General features: G+C 37.4%; 1 protein-coding gene across 2 annotated transcripts; it reads left to right on the top strand.

The window, feature by feature from the left end:
- Positions 1-1,205: 1,205 nt before the first annotated feature.
- Positions 1,206-24,431, top strand: MORF4L1 (mortality factor 4 like 1). Of its 2 annotated transcripts, XM_008532321.2 has the most exons (13): positions 1,229-1,513; positions 5,790-5,836; positions 7,756-7,823; positions 11,326-11,442; positions 12,502-12,588; positions 13,393-13,473; positions 17,613-17,638; positions 18,137-18,225; positions 19,524-19,625; positions 20,795-20,883; positions 21,377-21,549; positions 21,883-21,967; positions 23,689-24,431. In XM_008532321.2, the coding sequence occupies exons 1-13, from the start codon at positions 1,474-1,476 to the stop codon at positions 23,771-23,773; spliced, it is 1,089 nt and encodes a 362-aa protein (XP_008530543.1). In that variant the 5' UTR covers positions 1,229-1,473; the 3' UTR covers positions 23,774-24,431. The 2 variants fall into 2 exon arrangements, with proteins under 2 accessions (XP_008530544.1, XP_008530543.1); XM_008532322.2 differs by lacking the exon at positions 11,326-11,442 and having other exon boundaries at positions 1,206-1,513.
- The last annotated feature ends 282 nt before the right edge of the window (positions 24,432-24,713 follow it).

The raw sequence follows: 24,713 nt of genomic DNA, 5'->3' as shown, positions 1-24,713 counted from the left end.
GCCAATGAACTCTTTTTTTCAGAATGTCTTTATTTTTATTTATTTTTTTGCTGAGGAAGACTCACTCTGAGCTAACATCTGTTGCCAGTATTCCTCTATTTTGTATGTGAGCCGCCACCACAGCATGGCCATTCACGTACAAGTGGTGTAGGTCAGTGCCTGGGAACCAAACCCAGGCTGCTGAAGCAGAGCATGCCCAACTTAACCACTAGGCCACCGGGGATGGCCCTCAGAATGTTTTTAAATGTTTAAATAAAAAACATAGGAATATTAAAGAAAATAATTATATCAAAATACAACTATCAAAACATCTTAAAATATATGGTAATGTACATGTTTCCTTTTTAATGCACTAAATAAGATCTAACATGGGTCTAATAAGAACAGTAATTTCAAAGGAATGATGAATGTAAATGTCTCTGAGATATATGCAAGAACTATAATGTGATACGAAAACATTTGATTTTTATTGTGACAAAGCCATGGGTGCTGCTCATACTATTGTGCTTTGGTACCTTCATTTATGATGAAAAGAAATGCTAAATTTCACTTCAAGGTTGGTGAAACTAAAGATGTAACTTTTCTCCCATCCAATGGACCCTCTGAATTGTATCCATGGACTCCTACCTTAAGAACTTCTGGTCTGGGTTTTAAAAGACAAGAGATTTAACAAGTAAATACAATACATGGTCATTTAATGGATCCTGTTTTGAAAAACAAGCAACAAGTATACAAATATAAAAATATTTTAAGAACAAGTGAGGAAATGTGGAGCGGAAACTATATAATTTTAAGGAATTATTGTTAATCACGTTAGGTATGATAATGGTATTGTGGTGTGTAGGAGAATGCCTATTTCGGGAGTACATACTGAAGACGCAGACTCCATTACCAACCCCCTTCTGGCCAGATTGCTGTCCTGTGCAGAAACTGGAGATGCTTTTCAAAGTAGGCTTCAGAGGCAGCCTTTTCTCTCAGGTCACGCCAAAGCCCACATCATTGTGGCCCTATATTGCCCATGAGCCTCCACAACTGGGCTTTTACCATTCTTTTATCGCCGGTGATGCACACTGCCGGTCTTCCCCTTGCCCCAACAACGCACAAAATCAAGTCCAGGCTTTAACACCCCTAGGCCGTCTCAGAGAAAGTAAACAGCGGGTGGAGGACGGGAAGGGGCCGCCGCCCCTCCCCCACCATCCCGCGGCGCCTAACGCGCCTCGGAACTACCAGTCCCGGCGTGCACCGCGGCGGCGCGGGCGCAGGAGCGCCGGCGCGGCGGGCAGCCGTTGGCTGGAGTGGCGGCTGCGCGGGTCGCGGTGCTGTGAGGTCCGCTGGCGCTGGCAAATCGGGCCCAGGATGTAGAGCTGGCGGTGCCTGACGGCGCGTCTGACGCGGAGTTGGGTGGGGTAGAGAGTAGGGGGCGGTAGTCGGGGGTGGTGGGAGAAGGAGGAGGCGGCGGCGAATCACTTATAAATGGCGCCGAAGCAGGACCCGAAGCCTAAATTCCAGGAGGGTGAGTCTGGGCCTTTGGGGAGAAGGCACCTAACGGCGCAGGAGAGGGAAGCGGGTTCGACGTGGTCGAGGTTTGGGGGCCGGGGGCGGCCGGGCGGCGCCCAGAGAAGGCGGCGGGCAGGGCTTTGTGTAGAAAGCGCATTGCGGCGGTACGTTCGGTGCGTCATTGGGAGAAAACGCCTTGTGAGGCGAAAGCGTTCTACTGGCGTGAGAGTGGGAGAGCGTGCTTGGTGCGTGGCAGAGCCTTAGCTGTTTGTTATTGTTCTGAGGAAGAGGGCGCGGAGAAAGTAGCCTATTGTGGGGCGGCGACGGGTGCGCCATGGCGGCGGTGAGGGGAAGTGATGTGGCGTGGGGGAGGAGGGAGCGGCGGCCGTTTCGGGCGCTCGCGCGGCGTCTCCGGCCGCGGGGGCAGCCTGCGGCGGGCGCTCCGGAGCTCCCTCGAGCCCCGAGGCGGTGGCGTTCGGCGGAGCCGCCGGGCGGCGGCCGGCGAGTGGGCTCCGTGCCCCGGGGCGGGAGAACTGCGTTGTAAAATGGCCGCCGCAAGACGGCCGGCCCATGATGGCCGCCGGCGGCGGCTCCCGGCCGCGGCGGCAGCTGGAGGGCGGGTGCAGCGCCCCCTTCCCCCGCCAGCGCGCGGAAGCCAGTTGCTCCGCGCCGACCTCGGGGAGGTGGCTAGGGACAGGAGAAAAGAGCACGAGCGTCTTTGTCTGCTTTGTGTCGCCCGAAGGCATCCTTTTGCTCTCCAAAAAGCCCAGTGCCAAGATCCGATGGGAATGTCAGTGCGCTCGTGCTGTGTGATTGCTCGTAAAAAAATAAATAAAAGCTCCCTCAGTGCTGTATTGTGATGTTTCCATTTAGAAGTCCAGTTCCCTTGATGTCGTCTTTTAAATACAGTTGTTGGCTAATTGCAATAACGTTTAACAGTGACTTGAAAGTTGTTTTTTAATTGACTTTTGATCGACAAGTCTTGGCTAACAGTAGACCCGGACTTCCAATGGAAGACACGTGTTTAATTCTCACGATTAACGCGTTTATTAACGTGTGTTCAAGAGGAGGCTTAACAGTAAACCAAAATGGCAGTAAAACTGTAGGAAAGCGGGAACGCTTTAAAATGACCTTTTTATTGCTATCAATATATGTGCTGGTTACCGTAGATGGCCAGATATCTGCAAAGAAAATTTTGTTGTGAGGATTTTCAAACTTTAATGTGCGTTAGAATTACTTATGGAGTGATATAATCAAACCCCAAGTATATTGTAACTTTGTGGACTATTTAAGAGGTTTTCAAGGGTATTTTTGATAATTTCAGACTTTTAATACTTGCCTTCTCCCACCTTGAGAAGCTGTAACTACCTCCTGTGGATTTTTTTTTTTTTTTACCAGGGATTCTTAATCTGGAGTTTGTGAATATAATTCAGAAGATCTGTTAACTTGGATGGGAAAAAGTTATTTTTCTTTATTGTCTAACTGAAATTCAGTATTTCAGTTATGAATGTAGCTCCCTCTCCCCCAACCCCGCAGTAGTAGTAGCAGTATGTTTTCATATCCCAGCAGTATAGTTGTGGGAGATAACATTCCGATGTCATTTATGCTCCTCATTACCTCAAAATTACGGTAGTTACTGGATCTGCAGATGGAGCTCATGGAATATCATAGAAAGTATTTAAAACGTTTAATAACTATTCCAATATAGTTGGTTTCCTTTGTAATACTGTGTTTTGTGTGTTTACAAAAACATTCCAGGAAAAGGCCTTGTAGGTTTCACCAAACTGTCAAGGGTCCATGGCACAAAAAGTTAATCCCTACTGTAGGTTATCAAAGGAAAATCACTTGAGATTCAGAACAGTCAAGGATGGCTTTCTGGAGGAAAAGCTTTAGTTCTAAACTAACGGGATGATAGAGTGAGGGGGGATAACAGCAAACTAGAATCCATGTGCTGCTCTAGTGGTGAATTAAGAGTAGGGACCAAAGTACCCTTGGTACCCTTTTAAAGGTACCCTTAGAAAGTAATTCTTCAGAGTACCTTTTGAAAGCTACCCTTATTCTGCCCTTATCATCACTTTACCATACACAATTGAGCTTGTGTGATGGTGGAAATATGAATCATCAGAAGTACTATTTTTTCATGATTTTTTTAAACTCTAAGGTTTTTCTCATTTAACAATGGTACAACATAGTCTAAATAAGCAGTTTTTAAGCGTAGTGACTGTTTTGCACTGAACTTGCTCTTCCACTTCAAATTCTGTTAAAGCACAGGGTAAAGAAACCTGTTGGGGGTCTAGCCCATTGTCAGAGGGAAGGTTTTTTCCGCCCTGTCAGGAATTGAGATTGACTGATGCTGGCTTTTGAGTGATGTTCCTAGTAAGCACAAACCAGTGGGAAGATGAGGACTTGGAATCTCATCAGCCTTGAAGTTGAGAGCATTGGGCAGAATTACCTTTGTAGTTTGTTACTAGAAAGGAATGAGAGGGGAGAAAGGTTTGAAAAAACATTTACGGTGGTTTCCTCTTTCCCCAATTAACCTATCTTTCTCTCCAGTTCCACTTCCATAAATAGGCATTTGTTATCCTGGGTCACCCGCCTCAGGTAGCTGTGTGATTTTTCAACAGTATTAGTGTCCGGGAGCTAGAGTAGAGATCAAGATTGCAGTTAGCTTCGTGCACTTGTCTTTGATAGCAGCAGCCAAAGGGAGTGGGGAGTAGGGGTGTTTTCAGGGTGCTTTTAAAGTGTACCTGGAGAGTGAAATTAGGAGACAGATATCTGATCTTTGGTGCTGCTCTTTATTAATGCCATAGCTTATCTATATCCCCACAGTTTCATTCTTGCCCGCAGTGTTCAATCATGGTTCCAGCCCAGCTCTTTCCTGAGCTCCAGGCATGTGTAGTCAACTACTTATAAGATGGCTCGGTTTCCCATGTCCTGTAGCCACATATTCCGAAATTGATCTGAAACCCCTTCCCTCCATTTTCTGTTCTGGTTAGTGCTCTCACCAGCCTGGAAGTCATCTAAACTCTTTCTGCTTTTGCTTAGTTGTCCTTAACTTCTCACTGCTTTTCATTCATACTTATTTCACTTCTTATCCTGAGCATTGGGGGAAGTCTTTGACCAGACTCCCTGTTTCCAATCTTTACTTGAAGTTCTGCACAGGTCCAACAATCTGTGGCAGTGGTTCTTCAGAGTGGACCACTGCACAAGAATTATGTAGAGAACTTTGATAATATTAAAAGTTACACTGGGGCTGCTTGGGGAGATTCTAATATAGGTCTCTGGTGAGGCTTGAAAATCTACTTTTAAAAACTGCTGCAAGAGAGTCTTGGTCAGATTTGAGAATACTTCTGTACAGGATAAAGTGCAGACTTTATGACATGTAAGGCATTCCGTAATCTTCGTAACTTTCATTTCTACTTTTATATGTTTATCCTATGTTCAAGTGATAGTGAACTGTTCATATTTAAATAGTAATTTGTTAGTGTCACCTTATCATGTTTCTATGCTTTTGTACCCATTGTTTCCCTCTGCTTGGATTCCCTGTGACCTTCCCAAGTAGCTCATCGGTCCTCCTTTTTATCGCTTATGAAGATAGTTAAAATATGAAATCCAATAAATTGTGCAAATCTACTTGCTTACATATCAATATCCCCCATTAATGTGACAGTGCTTATTAGCACAAGCAGGCACACAAAAGACACTGGGTAAATATGTTGGAAATGAGTATGCAGATTTGCTGTGGGATAACAGTATTTCAGGTTGAAGATTTATAAGTTGTGGTCAGTTTTCAAAACTATGTTTTAAAAGCAGTAATTTTGGTTTTTTTTAAACATTGGCACCTGAGCTAACAACTGTGGCCAATCTTTTTTTTTTTCTTTTTCCCTGCTTTATCTTCCCAAATCCCCCCGGTACATAGTTGTATAGCCTAGTTGCAGGTCCTTCTAGTTATGGCTCATGGGAACGCTGCCTCAACATGGCCTGATGAGCAGTGCCATGTCCGCGCCCAGGATCCAAACCCTGGGCCGCCGCAGCGGAGCGCGCGAACTTAACCGCTCGGCCACGGGGCTGGCCCCTAATTATTTTTTGTTGTTTACATCGGATACTAAGGTATTTTTGTTGTAGGGTACTGTTGAAGTTTGATCTGAAGTGTTGATCCATACATAGCCGTACCCAGTTGGCTGATTTTTCGAGGAATACCATAGTAAAAGTGTGATGGCTTTCTCAGATGTGAATCTTCTTGTATATGGAGAGAAATTACAATTAACCTAGTATTTTTTTTACTTTTGCAGGTGAGCGAGTGCTGTGCTTTCATGGGCCTCTTCTTTATGAAGCAAAGGTATGAAACCCATCTTCCTTTGAGATGTTAGCTGAAATTACTGGTTAGATCTGACTTTTTCGTATCAAATTTCAATGATTGATAGCTTTAGTAAGAGAGTTGCCTTTTTCATAGATTAGTAGTTCGTAGAGCTCCTCATCTTCTTTCTGGGTGTCTTACTGTTTGCTTAGTTGGTCGAAGCATTGCTACCTTGCCATTCATCTCACTGACTTGCTAAAGCCCTGGGAGTTAGAAGGAGTATTTGAAGGGAAAGATAGAAGATTGGTTGTGGGAGCAAATAGCATCGTATAACTGTGAGAATGTGAGAAAATAACTGCCAAAATCAATTTTATATGCCAATATGGGATGCTGAGTAAACAGTGAGCTAATTATATTATAGGTGAAAGCTAACATTAAAAATGAGTACATTTAACTTTTGTTTGTCTGGCAAAGTTTGAATCCTGGGGGATTCCCTTTCCTCTGTATCAGTGTTATACAGACTGATTATAAAAACTGATTATACACTTAGCTGAAGATAAATGGGATGATGCATTCCAAAGTCAGAAATGTTTTTGGTATTTTGTTTCTGGTAACTTTTTTAAGCACAAATATTTAAGATGAGACTACTTTTAACAGTTGTAATTTTTAAGAAAATCAACATGGTATACAGAATGGTATAAAATTTAGTTAAAAGCAATTTTTACGTACATTCTCATTGAATAGTTTCTGTCTGTGAAAATAGTCATAACAATTGTAAAGTGTCAGACAGTGTGATAAAATAACCATTTTCAATACTTTTTACTTGTTTTGAATACATAGATGTGTTTTTTTAAAGTTGTCAAACGGCTGAATTTGGATTCATGGAGGTAGTCAGGAATTTTATGTACTTTTATCTTTTTTTTTTTTTTTTTTTGTGAGGAAGATTAGCCCTGAGCTAACTGCTGCCAATCCTCCTCTTTTCACTGAGGAAGACTGGCCCTGAGCTAACATCCGTGCCCATCTGCCTTTACTTTATATGTGGGACGCCTGCCACAGCATGGCTTGCAAAGCGGTGCCATGTGCGCACCTGGGATCTGAACTGGTGAACCCTGGGCCGCCGAAGCTGAACATGTGCACCTAACTGCTGCACCACTGGGCCGGCCCCATATGTACATATATCTTAATGTTAGAATGCTAATACAGTTTGTGAGTAAATACGAGTCCTGTCGATCATTTTGTTCTGTCAACTTCTGGCAAACTACTAAACTGGCAGGTTTTTCTCTGGCAGCAAAAACACTCCAGTGAATGATTTTTAAATGGTTATTGGAATAGCTTAAACTATCGTGATTCTTTGATGAATACTTTAAACTCCAAAACCAGATAGTCATCACTTGTCATAGTTAAATTCATTCTAATTTGTTTGGCTGCTTTTAAGAAGAACATGAAGTGTTTAATTTGTTACTTAGGTAGTTGCTGATCTTCTGCAGCAAAACAGCTTATTGTCTTTCTTAAGATAATGAAGTTTTTTAGTGATGTGTAAATATTTTTCTTCAGCTGAATTTGTTTTTGAAATAAATACAGCTTCTGGCTAGTTAGACTTTGAGAAATCAGAAACATAGCTTTTACTAGCTGTTCTTGGATATCTAGCCAGTTGATTTAAGGTGTAGGATGACCTTTTATGCTTATGGTTCTTTGGCTTTGTTGGACTGACTCCAACAAATTGTGAATATTTGACAGTTTTATAAGTCTTAATACTCAACTACGCTAAAAGCTTAAATAATGTTCTTTTATAGAGTCACATTTTGTTGTTTTCATTTTGAACACCAAAGAGTTTAATTGTAGAGAGTGGCTTTCAAAGATCAGGTACTTTAAAATCATCCAGGTGATCTCTCTTGGTCTCTCTCTCTCTCTTTTTTTTTTTTTTTGATATTTCTAAGTGAATTTTTTCTTTTTTATTTCAGTGTGTAAAGGTTGCCATAAAGGACAAGCAAGTGAAATATTTTATACATTACAGTGGTTGGAATAAAAAGTGAGTATTAGATCTTTAAAAGCAGTGTTTTACTTATAGTTAACAAGGTATCTTGTGTCATAGACTGGTACAGGCATATGCTTCTTAATTCTTGTACAGTTTTAGTATAATACATATTAAAGCAGGGGTGAACCATTTGTAGTATGGTGAAAATATATTAGAAATTAGGGTATGTAGCCATTTTATTTTAAATTCTTTGGAGTATTTCTTGTGTTCTAGTATAATGTCTAATAATCATTAGTCAACCAGCTACTTTTTTTTTATTTTGGACAGCTTGAGTTTTTTCCCTTAGCACAAACTCGGTAATTATGTGCCTTATTTCAAGCAGTTATACTCAAAGCCAGTTGGATTTTTCTACCTAGAGAAGGGAAAACGATAAAGATTGCCTGATTTGAAAGAAATGACCAATTTATGTTCTGAACTTTGGAAACATAATTAAATGTTGACAGAAGGTTGTTTCATGTGGTTCACTTTTTAGCATTTGGTTTAACAGATAGAGAAATGTAATTGTACAAACTAGTTTTCCATGTTGAAGAGTTAGACTTTTTTTTTTTTTTTTAAAGCAATGGTGTATTGATCAGCTGTTACTGGGAGTGGACAGTGGTTGTAGATTGAACATAGTCTAGAATATCCAGCTGGTGGAGCTCTTTTTACAGTGATGAGTCTTTTTCCTGGGGGCCCACAAATACCACATCTAATAATTTACCCATTTTTGGTGTTTCTAAGTGGGTAGGCTATAATTTTTTACTGTGAGAAGTTTTAAATTAATTTTGTTAATGATGTTTTGTCTTTCAAAGATAGCACTGCCAGAAAGTACAGTTCTTTAGGAGTTGTTTTCTAGCAGCTTTAAGGCTTTGTGTCACCTGAGCCATGCTCTGATACCTGGTTCTCCGTGTGAGCACTGCCATCTGACTTGATGAGTACTCTATTGCTATGGAAGGAGGTTTTCTCGGACATTTACTGACCCTGTGACTTTGATCTTATTTCCTACAGTCCCCTACCCAGGTCACCAACCCGGTTAGTTTTATTTGTTAGAAGATCTTTTTCACAAAACGCTTTTGGCTAAGAAATGTCAGACCCTTAACTTTTCTTCCAAGTGTAGTTGTAGAAAGGTGACAATCTAAAATGTGTAAAAGCACATTCTAACAACTTGTGATTTTTCTTTTTTTCCATTACTAAAAATGGTAGGTAGCTAATACCAGTAACTCAAAAGTTACCCCAAGAGCTTTTAAATACTGAGAAATTGGGAAAATAATGGAGAAAACTATCTTTTGTTCTTATAGAAGTAAACTTTCTATGATTTTAAATGTGATTTCAGTATTAATGTTAAATTGATTCTAATATCCAGGAAAGTTTATCTTATGGATCCTACCATATGTTATACCTTTTTCTTCCCTGTTTAAAAAAATGAAATATGAAACTATTTTAGTCTTTTATTAGACTGACATTTTACATATTGATATTTTATCAATATCAGGTGAAGTTGAGAGTATTATGATATAATGAAAATCTCAATTCTTGACAAGAAATAGAATATCTTACTTATCTGTATTATATATGGGAAAATTAAAGTTTATCCAGGAAATCAAAAACAAATAACAAATTTATGGGATAGACATGTGCCCTCTCCATGTACACTTGTAAATAATTATTTTAGGATTTCATCTTAATAGCTGTGGACACAGCTTTTGTGCTTAACTCTTGAATATATAATATTTTGTATAAAATTACGTGTGTAGTCATGGACTGCACATAGAATGGTGGGCCCATAATATTAATACTCTGTAGTCTAGGTGTGCAGTAGGTTATATCGTCCACATTTGTGTAAGTACATTCTATAACCTGTTGATGTGTTTCAAAGAATGTATCCTTGTTGTTAAGTGACATGACTGTAAATGTGTATAGCTTAAAGACTGGGTTTTTTAAGTGGCATTTGTAGCTTATAAGAAATTGTGAAAATACCAAATGCTTGTATTTTCTGATTTTACTACTTTGAAATAAATTAACGCTTTTTTCCCTTGTTACAGTCCAGTAACAAGTAAATGATAGGCAGCATAGATTGTGTTTTATATTTTGTTTTCAGCTAATTTTATATTATTAATTATTCCTTGGAAAAAGAATTTAAAAATGGCATTAAAATTGGAGCTTTTCATTAATGTCTTTGTAGATGTATTGAGGAGTATTAACGAACAGTGTATTTTTTGTAGTTCACTGGATACGTAGGTAAATGTATGTAATGTTGGAAAGTTTGATTTTTAGTAAGTAGAGAAGCCTTTAAACCCATTTCGAAATGGGGAGGGTTACTCAAGTGCACGACAACTATGTTATGTCTTTATTTAGTGCCTTCTGAGTAGTGCTGTGGATCATTGTGACTTTGGGGATTAGTGAAAATCTACCTTTAGAAAATTCTGAGATTCTTTTTAGTGTAGTGTGCTGCCAAAGCGAGCACCTGAGACTCTTTTATGCTTGACCTATATGTAAAAATTTCTGCGTGTTTGGCCTTCAGTTTCTACCTTAGTAGTGATGTTCTTCAGAGCAAAAGATGTTATTTCATTTTCCTGTAGTTCAGCAAGGGTTTTCAGCTCCTGACATATAAAGGAAACTGTAGAATTGACTTAGTTATTAAGATCAAGGTGCTTGTTTAGATGCATTTTATGTCAGGGGAAAGGGATTTGCAAGATTCTAAAATGGAACTTTGTGGTAAATAAAAGTTTGCTAGCTCCCTTTAATTTAGACAGCATTGGAATGGATGTAAGTAGATACATAAATAAAAATTAAGATCCTCATTTTGAAAATGGTTTTCAGGATACCTTACTCTCAGAAAATCATACAGCAAAAACCCAATCTCCAAATTGGAATTTTCTTTTTTTTGCTGAGGTGGAATCGCCCTGAGCTAACATCTATGCCAGTCTTCCTCTCTTTTGTATATGGGTTGCTGCCACAGCATGGCCGCTGATGAGTGGCGTATGTCTGAGCCCAGGAACTGAACCCAAACTGTGGAAGCAGAACGTACTGAACTTAACCACTAGGCCCTGAGGCCGGCTGCTGGAATTTTCTATTTATTTATTTATTTTTTAATTTTCTTTTTCATTTTTATTTTTCCTTTTTCTCCCCAAAGCCACCCAGTACATAGTTGTATATTTTTTACTTGTGGGTCCTTCTAGTTGTCGCATGTAGGATGCCCCCTCAGCATGGCCTGATGAGTGGTGCCATGTCTGCAGCCAGGATTCGAATTGGCGAAACCCTCGGCCGCCGAAGTAGAGCACGCAAACTTAACCACTCAGCTGGGGGGCTGGCCCCTGGAATTTTCTTAAACTTCAGTAAATATGATACACTTTTCAAAAGCACAGTAGATAATATTTCTAAATTTTCAAATTTTCCTTATTGGAATTTGTTGACACAAACATTTAAATATTCCATTTGTAAATAAATCTTAATAAAGTTTAAGCTAAATTCTGCACCTAGTTACTGAGATTACTTTGTACTATGCTGTCTGTATCAGAAGTGCTGTGAGGCCCAGGCGCTCTGAAAAAACTTTGAAGACACGTGAGGATATTGTAGCCCTTTTTCCTGTTCCTGAAGGAGCTCCCTCAGTACACCACCCCCTCCTGACCTCTAGGTAAATGCATGTTTTAAAGTTTTCTCTAGGAAATCATGTGGAGGATTGCTTATTTATATATTTATTCTCCTTTTGACTATGTTATATAAGAGGTCAGAGATGGGAAATCATTAAATAAGACTTTGCTTTGAGGATACATCTAATTGTGTCACTAAAGGAGCTCCATCAGCAGGAGAAAAGAGTCATTTTGCACGAAAAGTTAAGCATTGCCTAAGAAATCTCTCCCCGCCCTTTGGGAAAAAACCACATCACAAATCTTGCTTTGAAGGAGCTTTTTCTAAGTGTCAGAATGTGTTAGCAACTGAATATTTTAAGAGAGTGATTGGTTCTACTTGTTGATGTTTAGAAAGTTATCTTTCTGGTTGTGCCTTGGAAGTTAGTGTTTTCATTTGTGAGTGAGTGAAGGTTGAAGATGATATACTCTGCTAAACCGTTGTAATACTTTTACAGTCTTAGCTGAGTTGATCTAGATGGTATTTGAGTATTGTAGATGTAATGTGTTTCTGAAATACTTTGAGTGTTTATTTTTTATGTGTGAGACTGAAGTGTTTTACATCTATTACTTATTTCTCATAATAATCCTTTGAGATAGGTACTCTTATCCCCATTTATAGCACAGAGTTCTGTAACTTTGCTGTTCTACACAGCTAACTAGCCAGTTAGTTTAGTTCTCTAAGAAGTCAGCTTATGGACTACTGTGCTTCATTTTTTGGAAATTAAAGTTGTTTAAAGTATCTTTATTCTGTAAAGATAATTCCTTAGGAACTTAGGTTCCTCATTGCTGTGTTCTTAGGCCATTTAAAAAAACTATTTGAATAATCTGCTTTTGGACTCTGGCAGTTTAGATTTAGAATGCTGCTTTTGAGAATATGAAGTTTACTTCCTTTACAGAACAGAGATTTTCATTTTAGTTGAGAATGGATTTGTAGTGCTTGTTCATCCGATAACTTCAGAGAAATCCAGAGTCTTGCCTTTTGGATCTCTAAAAAATAATTGGAAGACAGTCTGAATGGTAATGAAAATATTTTTCAGTGATATTTTAACTTTTCTCTTTTTCAGTTGGGATGAATGGGTTCCAGAAAGCCGAGTACTCAAATACGTGGACACCAATCTGCAGAAACAGCGAGAACTTCAAAAAGCCAATCAGTAAGTTTGTTTTGCAACATGAATATTGAGGAGAAATGTTTTTAAATTAATTTTTGGAAATGGAATGAACAATAGGAATCATGTTGGCTGCCTTCCCATAAAACAATTCCTGGTACCTGTCAGCTGCTGTTTTATGGCTTTGACTTCAATTAATCAGAGAATCTTTTCCTAGGAAAGGAAAGTAACATACGTGCCATTTCTTGAGGTTGTCCTTAGAGGTAGGTAGGAAACGAGAGCAGGATGTTGTTGGAAATTTCTGTAGTTGCAAACTTGTTATCTTCTGGGCTCTGTAGAAGGTACACTTGATGGGAAACAAAGCAGAGAGAAGGGGCATCCCTATTAAACTACTGTTCATCTCCGAAAGCATGTTGAGAAAAGGAGCCCAGAAAGACTATGTGGTCTGTAGGGTAATTGGTTTCTTTTAATTTCAAAGCTGAAATGTGTGTCAAGAAAATGGAAATGAAATGGGATCAAATAAAAACATTGGGATTAGTGAACCCCAAAACAAATGGAATTTTTGATTATATGAGAGAAGGTCTATTATGGTCACTTTTTACTACATTTACTTTAATTTTAGTAGATATAAAAGAGCAAATTCTTGGGGATTTTTACTCTTGCTTTGTTGAATTGAGTTTTGTAAATATATTATCTCTTTGTCCAACTTGTTAGGAACTTTGTATCACAATATGTCTAGGCTTGGGGCCTCAATTTGAGTATAAAATTAAAAATGGAATTAAGCTGCACAATTTATTTTTCCACGTCAGTACTCATTTTATGATAACTCTATTGAAATTATTTTTCAAGGGAGCAATATGCAGAGGGGAAGATGAGAGGGGCTGCTCCAGGAAAGAAGACATCTGGGCTGCAGCAGAAAAACGTTGAAGTGTAAGAAGCTCTATCTTTGTTTTAATTCTGCATACTGCTTTTTAAGTGAAATTCAAAGTTCATACCCATTATCATGTGTTAGGGTTTATTGACAAGGGAAACTGGAACATTGTTGTAACTTGAAAATTCCAATGAGAATCCCATTCTGAGGTGTGTTGGGTTGTTGATAATACATATTAATGCCTTTATTTTCCTTAGCAGATTTGCTTACCCCCTTTTTTTTATTATGATAAAACATACATAACATAAAAGTTAGCACTTAACTCATTTTTTTTAATGTATATATATTTTTTCCTCCCCAAAGCCCCAATACCTTAGTTTTAATGTTCTAGCTGTAAGTCCTTCCAGTTGTTCTGTGTGAGCCACTGCCACACCATGGCTACTGACAGACGAGTGGTGTGGTTCTGTGTCTGGGAACTGAACCTGGGCCACTGAAGCGAACCATGCCAAACTTTAGCCACTAGGCTATCAGGGGTGGCCCTTAAGTTACTTTGAAGTGTATAGTTCAGTGGCATTAAAATAGATTCACAACCCTTATCTTCAAGTTGTGTGTGTAAATCTATATATATGCATGTAGTATGTTTTCTTTTTCAAACATAGTATTGAATTATCACTAGGACACGAGTTTTGAGATATTTTTGGGGTAGATTTGCTTTTCCAGAAGTGCTAAAAATACATTTAATTCCTCTCAAAACACATGGTAAGAATACGTGAGATATTAAGGTTTCAAATTACCGCTCCCTTCCCCCCAAAAAAGAAAACCATTATTTGTTAATGCTTAAGATTAGGAATATCTTGGTAATAAGCCTATTTGTGGAAGTCACGTGCACACACGTTGGCGTATATCTAGTTTATGTACCTGAAAGCCAATGTAGTAATGGTAACTTTACTTAGTAAATGAAAACAACATAAAGCATTAAAAGATTATTTTATTTCTTGACACTTGAATATTTTCGTTTAAGAACAGATAATTTTAATGAATAGTCATGGGCTTTTTGTCAAAAGATTAAAAGTAACATGCTCTAAAATGTTTATTTAAGAGAAGTTTGTATATTTTTCCTTGAAATTACATTCTGTTGCTTTTAGAGTTACTGGTCTGACTTTACCTAAAAATTAGGTGTTAGTGAAGGTAGTTATGCATTTTGAAATGTTTGAAGTTTTACCTTTTTGGTGAGAAGATAATTGGCAAGATTAAGTGTTACTATTTGAGGATGGCTCATAGCTTTTGTTAATAAGTAGTAGCATATCCATGATCTGGTTCTTTGGCTCTATAGTAGTATTCATTAGGATTTAATAGCAGTTAAGTCTTAAAAGGCAGTGACTTTCTTATTATATGGAAAAATACAATGGATTGTTCTCAATAAAGTCATATTTTGGTTTATTGCTAATTCTTTATCACTGTGCAGAAAGTCAGTGTAGAAACCTAATCTAGGTAGTTGTAGGCCTAAAAATTATTTGTATTTGAATGTAAAGTGTTGCACAATTTTGACTGCAAAAATAATGGTTGAGTAAGTATATAATAAAGTAAAGCTTTAAAATTCAAATTTGCCGTCCTTGGACAGTGGGGGCCTCTTCAAATGAGTTGGCTTCCTGAGTCCTTTGAGGGATGGATCTTGGACCTTCCTTGTCAGTAGGTAGGATAAGATGTTCCAGGCTCACCTTGCACGTTTTCTGCCCTGAGACATGGAACCTAATACTTCCCCAGGAGCTTTCCTTTTAGTGGGAAAAGTGTTTTATTTATTTATTTATAATGTGAGGAAGATTGGCCTTGAGCTAGCATCTGTTGCCAGTCTTCCTCCTTTTGTTTGACAAAGATCGTTGCTGACCTAACATCTGTGCTAATCTTCCTCTATTTTAAATGGGTAGCCACTACAGCGTGGCTTGACAAGTGGTGCTGGTGCACACCCAGGATCTGAACCTGTGAACCCCCTGCAGCCCAAGTGGAGCATGCACACTTAACCACTGCAAAAGTGACATTTCGATAAGATTATAATCTGAGTGCTTAGAAGGTGTCATGTAATCTTGAGTGTTGCTTTTCTGTGGTAGTATAGGCAGTCTATTTTAAAATAAAAATATTGAGTAATTTAACCTGGTCATTTTTTTTCATTCTTTGATTTTGATGAAATTTTTATTGTTCTGTTTTCTTTTTTCTTTTGAGGAAGATTAGCCCTGAGCTAACTACTGCCAGTCCTCCTCTTTTTGCTGAGGAAGCCTGGCCCTGAGCTAACATCCATGCCCATCTTCCTCTGCTTTATATGTGGGACGCCTGCCACACCATGGTGTGCCAAGTGGTGCCATGTCCACACCCAGGATCTGAACTGGCAAACCCCAGGCTGCCAAGAAGTGGAACGTGCGAACTTAACCGCGGCGCCACTGGGCCAGACCCTGGAGTGATTTTTTTTTTTAAGAATGACTTATGCGGCCAGCCTGGTGGTGCAGTGGTTAAGTGTGCACATTCTGCCTCGGCAGGCCCGGGGTCCACTGGTTCAGATCCTGGGTGCAGACATGGCACTGCTTGACAAGCCATGCTGTGGTAGGCGTCCCACATATAAAAGTAGAGACAGAGACAGATGGGCATGGATGTTAGCTCAGGGCCAGTCTTCCTTGGCAAAAAGAGGGGGATTGGCGGCAGATGTTAGCTCAGGGCTAATCTTCCTCAAAAAAAGAATGACTTAGGACTTTAGTTACTCTTCAAATTGACTCTAACAGCTTGTATTTTGACTATATAATATTTAGTCATAGGGCTTGGAAATAGGACTAAAAACAACGCCAGCAGTTTTGGAAATAGGAGTATAAACAATGCCATCAGTTTATTGTATGAAATCCTGTTGCATGGTTTGAAAAACTAACTTGAATGTTTAACACAAGCAAGAAGGTTGAAGTGAGAATGTCCAAGAGTCTTTACTACTGGGATTCATTGAAGTATAGTTTATAGATCTTTACTTTAGTGTTGGGATCAGTTGTCACTATTTTTTAAATTTTATGGTAAGGAGTGAGTGTAAGGGCTCTGTGTTTCTCTTGGTTCCCACGTGTTCTTGACATGTACAAGTAAAAGTTCATGGTTTAATCTGACCCACAAATTCTATCCAACAAATACTTGTGTTACAGATGTTAACCTTAGAGAAGCAGGAAAAAACCTGCACTTTCATGTGGCCATATTTTTGTGTTTATAAGCAAATATAAGTTAATTTGAGTTGTAAAATGAAACCCAAGCTCTAAAAATGAGTACAGTTAATTAATAATGTTTATAAATATTATTTAAAACTATAGAAAAGTAAATACTCAGGTGTTTCGGTGTGGTCTCACCAGATGTAATCCGTAATCAGTGGGCTTTGCAAACTGTTTTCCTTGTATTCCAGAAATAATTATGTATAAAGTCAATGTTAGTAATTTCCTATTTGGCAGTATATAAAGAGACATGAATTAAGTTGCTATTAGATATGATAAACAAGAGGAAGGAGACATTAGCTTTGTTTTACACATGAGAGAATAGAGTATTCAGTATTGAAAAGGAGGGAATGTAGTTTAGAGAAGAAATAGAGTGAGAGTTCAGACCAGGGAGAGTGGAGTAATGGATTGGTCTTTTTTTTCTTCTCCCCAAAGCTCCCCAGTACATAGTTGTAGGTCTTTCTGGTTATGTGTGTGGGGTGCAGCAGTGCGATGTCCGCACCCAGGATCCGAACCGTCGTAACGCTGGGCTGCCAAAGTGGGATGTCTGAACTTAACCACTTTGCCACAGGGCCAGCCTCTGGATTGATCTTAAAGCATACAAATCTAAAATAAACTTAGGTTGGTACTAAAGTAGTTGAGAAAAATATTTTGACCTTTGAAACTTTTTTTTGGTGGTATGAATGTAATATTCTTATAAACTATTTATTTGTAACATATGCTATAAACTTATAAGTTAATATAACCCGGGAAGGAAGCTTTCTGATGTGTCTTGGTTTATTTTTCTGTTACATGGAGAGAGATGTGAGTTTAGCCAACTATGAATAAAAATCCTGTGTCCTAGCAGGAAACTATGTTCACTCGCTGATCTTATGCAAGGCAGTATTTCTCTCAACTTAACCCTGTAAACAGAGGCAGTTTTACTAGCAATAATTACTTAACTTTCTTTCTCCTTTTGTCACCTCTTTCAGGAAAACAAAAAAGAACAAGCAGAAAAGTAAGAATATTAACTTTGTTAAAATTATTTTACCTTTATGAAATATTTACATTTTGAATTCACTGGTAGATTTTAAAAGTTATAAAATTTTAGAGTTAGCTTCTCATGTTTGTTGATGGTGTCAGATACGAGTCACAGCAATGTTACAGAGTTAGGTACCTTGTAGTAGAGACCTAACTCTGATACTCTTTACCATGGAGAAACCTGTAAGCATGTATTACCTTCATGTTCTTTAGTCTTAATGACTAATCCTGAGAAGATAAAAATTTTTAATAAATGTAAGATGATAATATTAAATGTTGCCTTATACTAAATGTGTGGTAGGGCTGTTGATAAAAGTTATATTTTTGGTGGGAATATGATTCTTTAATGTAGATTCAAGTAACACCTATATAATGGAAAAATGAAGAGAGGGTGTGTCTTGAGACTATTTTCCTTAAAGGAGTTTCTCATTTGCTAAGCTAAAAGTCCTCCCTTCTGACCCCTGAATTTTTATAGCACCTGGAAATGGAGATGGTGGCAGTACCAGTGAGACACCTCAGCCTCCTCGCAAGAAAAGGGCTCGAGTAGATCCTACTGTTGAAAATGTGAGTTTTTCCTTAAGTTTATGAATAGCATCTTAGAATTTTTAGTCTTGTCAATGTTACAACACAATGAAATAGTCATAGAACTTTGGATCTCAAAAGCATTGCTAACATGGTTAACTACTGAAATGAAAATATTCCCCTTTTTTGGATAAAGGATATATTTGTATAAATCTTTATTTCACTTGTAGCTCTAGATATGTCCATATGTCCCTGCTAGATTTCCGCCTCACAACTCATCGGTAGATGTATGTTTATAAGCTCTTTGTTCATGTACATGACTAAATACTTTTTTGGTGTTAGACTGTATATTTATTAGGTCACATTAAATGATTTAATATGTCCCAAGATGATTTAATAAACCAGTTAAAAAAAAATACCATAAAAGCCTATCAGTTCCACATGTGTGTGTGGGTGTAATAGTTATAGAATTCTTATATAAGTGATAAAGTGTCTTCTAATTTATTATATTTATACTTTTCAAAGTTGTGAATTTGAAAATTTATTAGGGTTTTAATTTTTAACTGATACAGTTTATATTTCTGAAGCTGAGGTTTTAAAGCAGTGCTATACTTATGAATAGTGGTATGTTCTGAAAAATTAGGCGCCTTTGGGCACTTCTTGAAGACTTGATTAGAAGTCAATGTATTTAATTTTATGTATTAAAGATGTAACTTTTAAGATAGTTGTGTTTGGGATAGTCATTTGATACCAGCAATCAATATGAAAATACTAAAAGTGCATCAAGTAAGTGTTCATTTATAGAAGAAAAGGAAATTGGCTAAAGAATTTTTGCCTTCATGTGAAAAGGCACTAAATAGACCAGTTATCTATCAAGATAAGATTCTTTGTCCCAGCAGCTAGCTGTCTGTTGTTTTCATTTTCAGTTTTTGAAATGACAATTCTGCAACCCATTGGGGTACTTTAAAGAACTAATTTATACCCAGTGCCTCTAATACTTGAGAAAAGCCCTGTGGGTTTTTGTTGGGGGGTGGGGGTGGGTAAGAAAGATTGGCCCTAAGCTAACATCTGTTGCCAATCCTCCCCTTTTTGCTTGAGGAAGCTTAGCCCCAAGCTAAAATCTGTGCCAGTCTTCCTGTATTTTGTATGTGGGTCGCCGCCACAGAGTGCCTTGATAAGTGTGTAGGTCTGCGCCTGGGATCTGAACTTGTGAACCCGAGTTACCAAAGCAGTGTGTGCCGAATTTAACCACTACGCCACTGGGTGGCCCCAACCCGTCTTTTAAAGTTGCTATTCAGCAAGAAAAGACAGATTTTTAATCCCTTCTTGTTTCTATATAGGAGGAAACATTCATGAACAGAGTTGAAGTTAAAGTCAAGATTCCTGAAGAACTAAAACCATGGCTTGTTGATGACTGGGACTTAATTACCCGGCAAAAACAGGTAACTTGAAAGCTACGCAGATTGTCGTCTATATGATAAGATTTTGCTAGTGTGGAAAAAAGTTTCTTTTTAAGGGAAAAGTTGTATAGACTTAAATATTGAAGGTATGACATTATTTTAATTCAGAGACTAAATTTGATCATCAGAAAGAATGGCTTGGAGAGGGATAAACAAAGAGGTATGTAAAAGTATGAGTTTATAACGATAAAAAAGGTGGAGACAACTCATTTGTGGAGGTTGCTGGAGCAGGAAATCATTTTGAAAATTACTAGACAGAGAAGCATGTGTTTCCTAACTTACTGTAACTGAAAATGAGACGTCCTCACATATGTCGCTGCTAATGGAATGTAATAGGAAACATGCAGTAGCACCTGCAAGGTATTCATGGTTTCCAAAAGTACCTGAATCTAATCGAGCTCATAGGTCTAATTAGTAGTGTACAGAAAATAGGGATATTATGAGGTACATGTAACATCACAAGGGTACGGTCATCAAAATCCAGAATGAGGAACTCTAGGACAAATGAACCAATTTCTTATAACAAATGAAGGGAAGAGTAGGGACTGCTGGAGGATTATGAGACTTGAGAGACACCAGTCATATGCAATAAGTGGACTTTGATTCTTAATGGGGCTTTGAGCTAAACTGCTAGGGCTCGGACCTTTGCTCTGCCACTTACTATATATGAGTTTAGACAAATTGCCTGGCCTTTTTGTGCTTTAGTTTCCACGTTTAGTGGAATAATGGTTTCCTGCCTTGTAGTATTGATGAGAAGGTGAAAAGAGAATTCATGTAAATGCTTTAGGCAGGGTCTAGCACATAATATGCGCACAGTAAATGAAGACTTCATGATACTACGGAGGAGGTACATTTATGTCTGGTACATTCTATATGTAGTAATGTAGTGTATGTGTGTCCAATAGATTACCATTCTTTAGAGTTGTGCTGTCTAGTATGGCAGCTGCTAGCCACATTTGTCTATTTAATTGAAAGTAAGTAAAACTAAATTTTTAGTTCCTCAACCACATTGGCTGTGTTTCAAGCGCTGAACAGTGCCTTTTCCTGTTTTGTAATACCATTAGGTGATCTTTTATTGCATTAAAGCGTTTCCAGTGTAGTTTTTCTTTAAAAAAGAAAATACTGACATTCAAATGTTTTTGTTTCCATAGCTTTTTTATCTTCCTGCCAAGAAGAATGTGGATTCCATTCTAGAGGATTATGCAAATTATAAGAAATCTCGAGGAAACACAGACAATAAGTAAGAATATATACATCTTTGAAGTATACCCAGGCATTTTCTTTAGAATATTTTTATTTCCAAATAAGTCAGCTGAAATGTGTACTTAATCTAAAACAATACCATCAGAAATTAGTAAAATAGAATTTCATTGGTTTGATACAGGAGGTCTGGCTGGCAAACTTTCTTAAAGGGCCAGATAGTAAAGATTTTAGGAAAAATTGAAACTATTATGTGTACGTACATATATAACCATTTAAAATACTATTTAAAAGCGTAAAAACCATTGTTAGCTTGAGGGCTGTAGTTTGCTTGCTGCTGATGTTTATTTTTGGAAATGATTTCTTGTGCTGTTGTTAAATCCCTTTTTTAAAACATCTGTTTAGTAAAGGTTCGTTGTCATTCGTTCAACCTTTAACTTAATCCCTTCCCTCATGTTGGTTGAATTAGCCCCCATCTCTCACTTCTTTTCAGTGACCTGCTTTGAAAGTAAAATATTTTTGTTCATTTATAGGGAGTATGCTGTTAATGAAGTTGTGGCAGGGATAAAGGAATACTTCAATGTAATGTTGGGCACTCAGCTACTCTACAAATTTGAGAGACCACAGTATGCCGAAATCCTTGCAGATCACCCTGATGCTCCCATGTCTCAGGTGTATGGAGCGCCACATCTACTGAGATTATTTGGTAATGCACCATTTGGAAAATAAAATTTTACTTGTTTTCCTTGGGCCTTTAATATTTTATCCTTCCTAATTGATATCAAAGTAACATAAAGTAACATTTGAAAACATTCCATTTTAATTTGAACTTATCTAAAATGTGAAATATCAGAATCTGTTTAAAAATCTAATCTATTTTTTAATTCATTAATATAATTTATTAAATGTCAAAATCTTGAAAAGAGATTCTAAAGTCATGTATTTTAAAAGAATCAGTGATGGTTGCATATACATACATGATTATGTTCTTATAGTGCTACTTTGGGTTAACTTTGACTAAGTTCTTTTGTTTAAATAGTACGAATTGGAGCAATGTTGGCCTATACACCTCTGGATGAGAAGAGCCTTGCTTTATTACTGAATTATCTTCATGATTTCCTCAAGTAAGTCTTAAGAGTGTGTTTGAATTGAAAACATGAATTTAGTACAGTATACTGAAAATTACTCTGATAGATTGACACTGTAGTTATTAAAACGTAACAAAACTAAGCAGAACAACGTGGTATTGGTACAGGAGTAGATGCATTGTAGATGGAACAATATAAATGGAAATGTATGGGAATATCAGAAGTGGTAGAGTGGCATATTGGAGCAATATGGAGAAAAGATGTAGTACTTAGTAGATGGTGATGGGAACAACTGGCTAGTCTTTGGAAAGAAAGAAACTTAGACCCACACTTACTGTCATGCACCAAAATTCTGGATGAATCAAAAATTTCAGTGTAAAATTAAAACTATTAAGATAATGAAGGGAAAAAGGGTAATATTTTTACGATTTTCACAGTGAGAAAAGTCTTTCTAAAAATAACACTCAATACAGGAAATGATTGATCAGTTTGACTATGTAAAAAGTTAAGATTCTATGTGATAAAAATATTCTCTTAAAGATGAAGGGAATATATATTAACATGTATGATAAAGAGCTGGAATCTTTAATAAACAAAGAAGAGTTCTTATTCAGTAAGAAAAACATTAGTGAAAAGTAGGACATGGGAAATTCACAGAAATTCACAGTACAAAAGGCCACTAAAAATATGTTTAACATTAAGATAATTAAAATGTCTCTTTTCAGATGGGCCAAGATTATAAAGATTGAAGAAGTGGGGAAAAGGGCAATCTTGGTTTCTCTACAGCCTTTTGGAGGGCATTTTGGCAATGCATGTTAAAATTTCAAGCGTGTTTATATCCTGTAGAAAATACTTAAATGCACAAAGATTTCCAAGCATGTTTATTGCATTGGGTATTTTTTTAATAGTAGTGATGAATTGTAAACAACCAAGCAGCTATTAAAGGGATGGGGTAGGTCTAAATACACTGATCAGGAAAGATATCCAAGTTGTGTTAATTAAAAAAAAGGTTGACAATAGAGTATGATATGACTCCCTCATTTGTAGAGAAACAGTTTCAATTTTTGGAAGAATGTGGATCATACTTAACAGTGGATTATTTCTTGGATATAGTGTTGGGAAGGGAAGGTTGAAGTTTTCAGTTTTTACTTTCTACTTTATTTTTGTATTTGAATTTTCAAAAATGTGTATTTCATCGTAAAGATTTTAAAACTGCAACATGGGCCTGGAATCTAAACAGCCTTAATAGTCCTCACTCTACCAATGATAAACATCTTCTCTTTATCTCAGTTTATTTATGAAATAAAAGTGCTCTTCTGCTTGACATTTCAGATCCCTTTGCTTTTTATGGTGTTAATTTCAAGTTTAAATTTGAAATTTACTTGTCAATTTCTGAATCTATATTTAATATAACGAATTTCAAAGAGTTAAAGAAAACACCAATATGTTAGTCTTTTGATAATAACATCTATTTCTTAAAAGATAGTCCAAGCTCTCAAGTTGGTATTCTGAAGACAGCTGTTTGCTGTTTGGAAATAAGAGGAGTAATTCTGGACTTCATTCTTTTGTGCATTGTTGTCTGGTATAGCCCTGTTTATTTGAGTTTGTAATTACGTGGTTTTACTGTGAGGTGTAATTATTTTAGTATATTTTAAGAAAGTGTTTTGTATGGCTTTTGTATATAATTAAGTGAGAAGGGATTTGGGTCAAGATATGATTCTTCTTCGTCTTTATAATGATGAACATTTTATTTTTAGATACCTGGCAAAGAATTCTGCAACTTTGTTTAGTGCCAGCGATTATGAAGTGGCTCCCCCTGAGTACCACCGGAAAGCTGTGTGAGAGGCGCTGACACTCACTTATGTTTGGATCTCTGTAAACACATTTTTGTTCTTAGTCCTTCTCTTGTACAAATGATGTACTTTGAAAATGTCAGTGTATAACAGAATTGATGTTTGTTTGTTTTCTGTTTGATTTTAAACAGAGAAAATAAAAGGGGTTACAGCTCCTTTTTTCCTTTTTTTTTCATTTCAAAGTTACTACCAGTGTATTCATGATGGACAATGGAGAGACATACTGTAGAGTGTTTTATTGCCTAGTTGACAAAGCTGCTTTTGAATGCTGGTGGTTCTATTCCTTTGACACTACGCACTTTTATAATATGTGTTAATGCTATATGACAAAATGCTCTGATTCCTAGTGCCAAAGGTTCAATTCAGTGTATATAACTGAACACACTCACCCATTTGTGCTTTTTTTTTAAAATGGTGCTTAGTAAAGAGCCCATCCTTTGCAAGTCATCCATGTCGTTTCTTAGGCATTCTATCTTTGCTAAGATTGTTGAAGAATGGTGGCTTGTTTCATGGTTTTTGTATTTGTGTCTAATGCACGTTTTAACATGATAGACGCAATGCATTGTGTAGCTGCAGTTTTCTGGAAAAGTCAATCTTCTAGGAATTGTTTTTCAGATCTTCAATAAATTTTTTCTTTAAATTTCAAAGAGCGATGTGCTTGTGTGGGTGCATTAAAAAAACCTTTGTATACTGTGTATTCCTTCTTGTATTTGACAGTGATTTTTTTCAGCTGTTTCAGGTTGTTTAATTTTCTTGTTTGATCTTAGTGAAATGAGAAGCTTGGCTTCAGTACCTAACACTAATCCACAGCAGTTTTGGCAGTTTGCTCTCTTGAGTCCGGGCTAGGAATTAGAGGTTCACATGACTGTTTTTCTACTTTTCCTAGACTGTTACTAATTTTGAGCATTAAGGGAATCTTTGCATATATG

The sequence above is a fragment of the Equus przewalskii genome, chromosome 1, assembly GCF_037783145.1.
Source record: "Equus przewalskii isolate Varuska chromosome 1, EquPr2, whole genome shotgun sequence".
NCBI classification, from domain to species: domain Eukaryota; kingdom Metazoa; phylum Chordata; class Mammalia; order Perissodactyla; family Equidae; genus Equus; species Equus przewalskii.
This window is presented reverse-complemented; position numbering and strand designations above follow the sequence as displayed.

What these genes read in the sequence shown, in the direction of transcription:
- MORF4L1 (XM_008532321.2), top strand. Translation starts at nt 1,474, where the DNA reads ATGGCGCCGAAGCAGGACCCGAAGCCTAAATTCCAGGAGG. An exon ending in GAAGCCTAAATTCCAGGAGG is followed by an intron (nt 1,514 to 5,789) that starts GTGAGTCTGGGC and finishes TTACTTTTGCAG; the next exon opens with GTGAGCGAGTGCTGTGCTTT. An exon ending in CTCTTCTTTATGAAGCAAAG is followed by an intron (nt 5,837 to 7,755) that starts GTATGAAACCCA and finishes TTTTTATTTCAG; the next exon opens with TGTGTAAAGGTTGCCATAAA.